This window comes from Micropterus dolomieu, unplaced genomic scaffold, assembly GCF_021292245.1.
Source record: "Micropterus dolomieu isolate WLL.071019.BEF.003 ecotype Adirondacks unplaced genomic scaffold, ASM2129224v1 contig_14562, whole genome shotgun sequence".
Classification (NCBI taxonomy): domain Eukaryota; kingdom Metazoa; phylum Chordata; class Actinopteri; order Centrarchiformes; family Centrarchidae; genus Micropterus; species Micropterus dolomieu.
This window is the reverse complement of record NW_025743548.1, coordinates 1,586-4,604: the sequence shown is the minus strand read 5'-3', so window position 1 is coordinate 4,604 and position 3,019 is coordinate 1,586. Positions and strand designations below refer to the sequence as shown.

The window sequence follows — 3,019 nt, the reverse complement described above, 5'->3', positions numbered from 1 at the left end:
CAAACTACAGAAAACATCACCAGACTGCTCTACATATAATAATAAGGCTCCTCACACCCAGATGTTTAGTTATTTTTGTTTCACAGTTTGCAGTACTGGTAGGCAGAAAGGAGCTGTGGGCCCGGTTGGTTCGGAGGGTTGGCGCCCTGTACCGTCTGCCTGAATGTGACAGCTCGTACTCGCTAAATAGGGAATGTGATCTCTAATAATCACCTGCCCTTTCTTAACCAATTGGGGCTCACACTATTATTCACTGACAATGTAAAATACCAGGGAATGGAACAAAAAGTTAATAAACTCGCCACACCAAACTGTCTCAGTTTACACATAAAATATAGACCTTGCAGACCTTTCTTATGGATAACATCAGTGTTAGAATTCCATAACAGTTTAGCGTCTATTACTGTTCCTGTAGTATTTGTAATCGGCTACCATTTCAATATCCACACTTTCCCTGAACTGAGCTGCATCTCATGAAATAGGTCACACCCATTTATAAGATAAGATAGAACGTTATTAATCCCCCGTAGGGGAAATTTCCACCTGTTTTCCGCAATTTTTTTTAGCGTGAAACCTACTTTTTTCAAACTCTTTTTAGACAATGAGTCTGATCTGCACAAAACGTTTCGAGTAGAATCTATGGACCCTCATGATTAAAAGTTATTAAAACAATTTGATAATCTAAAAAATGCACAAGTTATAAAGGAACACCTTCCTGTAGTTAACGGGCATCTCCGCATTGCTCTGTCCAATTAACACAAAACTTAGGCTAGTAAGTTCCCATGCCCCTCCGAGGCTTTATGCAAAATCTGGCACCAATTGGCCACTAGGTGGCCTTACAAATGAAGTGATCTCATATCTCCACATCACAGAATGTGTTTTAATCTGAACCAGCGTCAAATGCTTTGCAGTCAATGTGTTCAAATTTACTTTCACTTCCCGTTTCCTGAGAAGAGAAAGGAACAGATAAAGATTTAAAAGAAAAGGATGGAAAGGAAAGAAAAGGGCCTGTTCATCCCCGTCTCACATGTTGACTCACACAGTTTACTCATGACTGTGACGTTACTTGATGTGGTTTATATAGCAGCACTCTGCCGCTGTCCTCTCCAGAGCAGACTGAGCAGATTTAGAATTGGTCTTTTTAATCGACATCATTCCTCACTTGACCATGTACTCCCGATACAACAGGAGAGGACATCTTGAAAATGTTGTTGACAGTCAGCACTTGAAGCTGGATGATTTGAAAGAGGAAGCTCTGAAACTAAGGTTGGCAAACCAGTACCTTTACAAAGAAAACATCCCGGCTTCCCCTCGACCAGAGTTTCATGTGTCTAATCTGAAACACGACACAAACCAAACTGGACTAAGAGGCATCAAGACTGATGAAGGCTTCAGGAACCCAGGTGAAGGCTCTCTGCTGTGGTGGAGTCTGGCTGTGGGACCTGATGAGATAGCGTCAGCTGAGAGGAGGCTCCTGGAGACGACCTTCCCGGACCGGACGGAGGAGCAGGTCCAGAAGCAGCAGAGCTTCCTGGAGAAGTTTACCACCTCCCCGGCCTTCGAGCAGACCTCCAGGCTGGGCTCGTACCGCTTCACCTTCCCCCTGGAGAAGGTGCTGAAGGCCTACAGACAGCAGGTACTGAGGGTCGGGTTATTTGTCTAAAACAGTCAGAATAGTTTTCTAATTGCTTTCACTATTGTTGTTTCGGTAAATAAAGCTTGTATTATAAGAACAGATCTTTTAATCAGAGTCTGCAGCGATGTTTTGAAATACTTTGGTAAATTTGGTAAGTTTATGTTAAATAGGCCGTTTCTGTGGGAATTTATCAGCCCACAGAGAGAAAACTGCCGTCTTTGTTCTCAGGACGTTTACAGGACTGAGTTTTCCATTAAAAGTTCTTTTACTGTCTCCAGTTTTGCAGCGGCGCTCAGCCCGTCATGCGGGTGTACGAGACCGTCCTGTACAAACAGGAAGTGATGTACGTTGTGCTGGTCCACAGCCCAGCCAATCAGGATCGGTTCTCTAAATATCCTTTGCTGACTGACGACCCAAACTCTGTCTGCACCTACAGAGACGGCTGCTTCATCTGGAGGCCTGAGGCCATGAGTGAGACACACAGGTAAGAACCAGAAACTCTGTGACGCCTGAACTAACAGACGTTCTGTTATTACAGATGCCTGAACTAACCACAGACACTGGTCTGTTTCTGCTGTTCTGTTTCTATCAGTCATGAACTGGTCGTGAGACGTGATGAGATGCAGATGGGCGCGGTGCCAGTGACATATTTCCCTGAGTTTTATGTTTGGGATAATGTTGCCGTCGCCCTGCATGTGGAAGAACAGGTAACTTCCCTGATCATTCTTCTTCTCACCCTTTACTGACAGGCTGGATTTTTCTGTCCATATTCTAAAGGTAACGGGTAGGGACGTCCTAAATGGTCTGCAGGTTCTGGTTTCTGACTCAAGACACATTTCAGTGCTCAGGTTGCTTCTGTTCTCAAGTGTTGCTGTGAGGTGAAAACTACATCTGAACCTTCCTGCCTCAACAGATCCGCCCCGACACCTGTGTGTTTTGTTCACGTGAAGTGTCCATTATGTTGGTCACTAAATATTCAGAAAATTAAAATAAAAAAATTGTACAAACACAGATCAGTGGAAATGAAATAGAGTACACGTTATTGTAGAAGTAGATTCATCTCGGAATATAGTCCTGAATTATTATACTGTTATCTAACAATAACAGTAATCTGAGATAGCACTTACACTCATGTCATCGTAAAGCATTTATACATGTATCGACCCAAACAGCCCGGTATCGAGTAGAACCGAAAAGTCAAACCAGTACTTCAATCGATACTTTTTGTAACCAGATTGCGGCACAAAAACGCTATTTGTCTTGTTTTGTTTGCAGCCAAACACGCAAGCAACACACCGAAAGTAAGAGAAGAGCAGCCTTTTTTCCCCTCATGTGCCTGCACCATAAACTGTATAAAAAGACCTGCAGGCGCCGAGTCCATGT

At 43.5% G+C, this 3,019-nt stretch overlaps 1 protein-coding gene across 1 annotated transcript; it reads left to right on the top strand.

Annotated features, from left to right (window-relative positions):
• The first annotated feature begins 1,168 nt into the window (after positions 1-1,168).
• Positions 1,169-2,527, top strand: LOC123966922. The gene is made up of 3 exons (XM_046043002.1): positions 1,169-1,636; positions 1,915-2,120; positions 2,229-2,527. Exons 1-3 carry the CDS (start codon positions 1,169-1,171, stop codon positions 2,380-2,382), a joined length of 828 nt encoding a protein of 275 aa, XP_045898958.1. The 3' UTR covers positions 2,383-2,527.
• Positions 2,528-3,019: the final 492 nt, after the last annotated feature.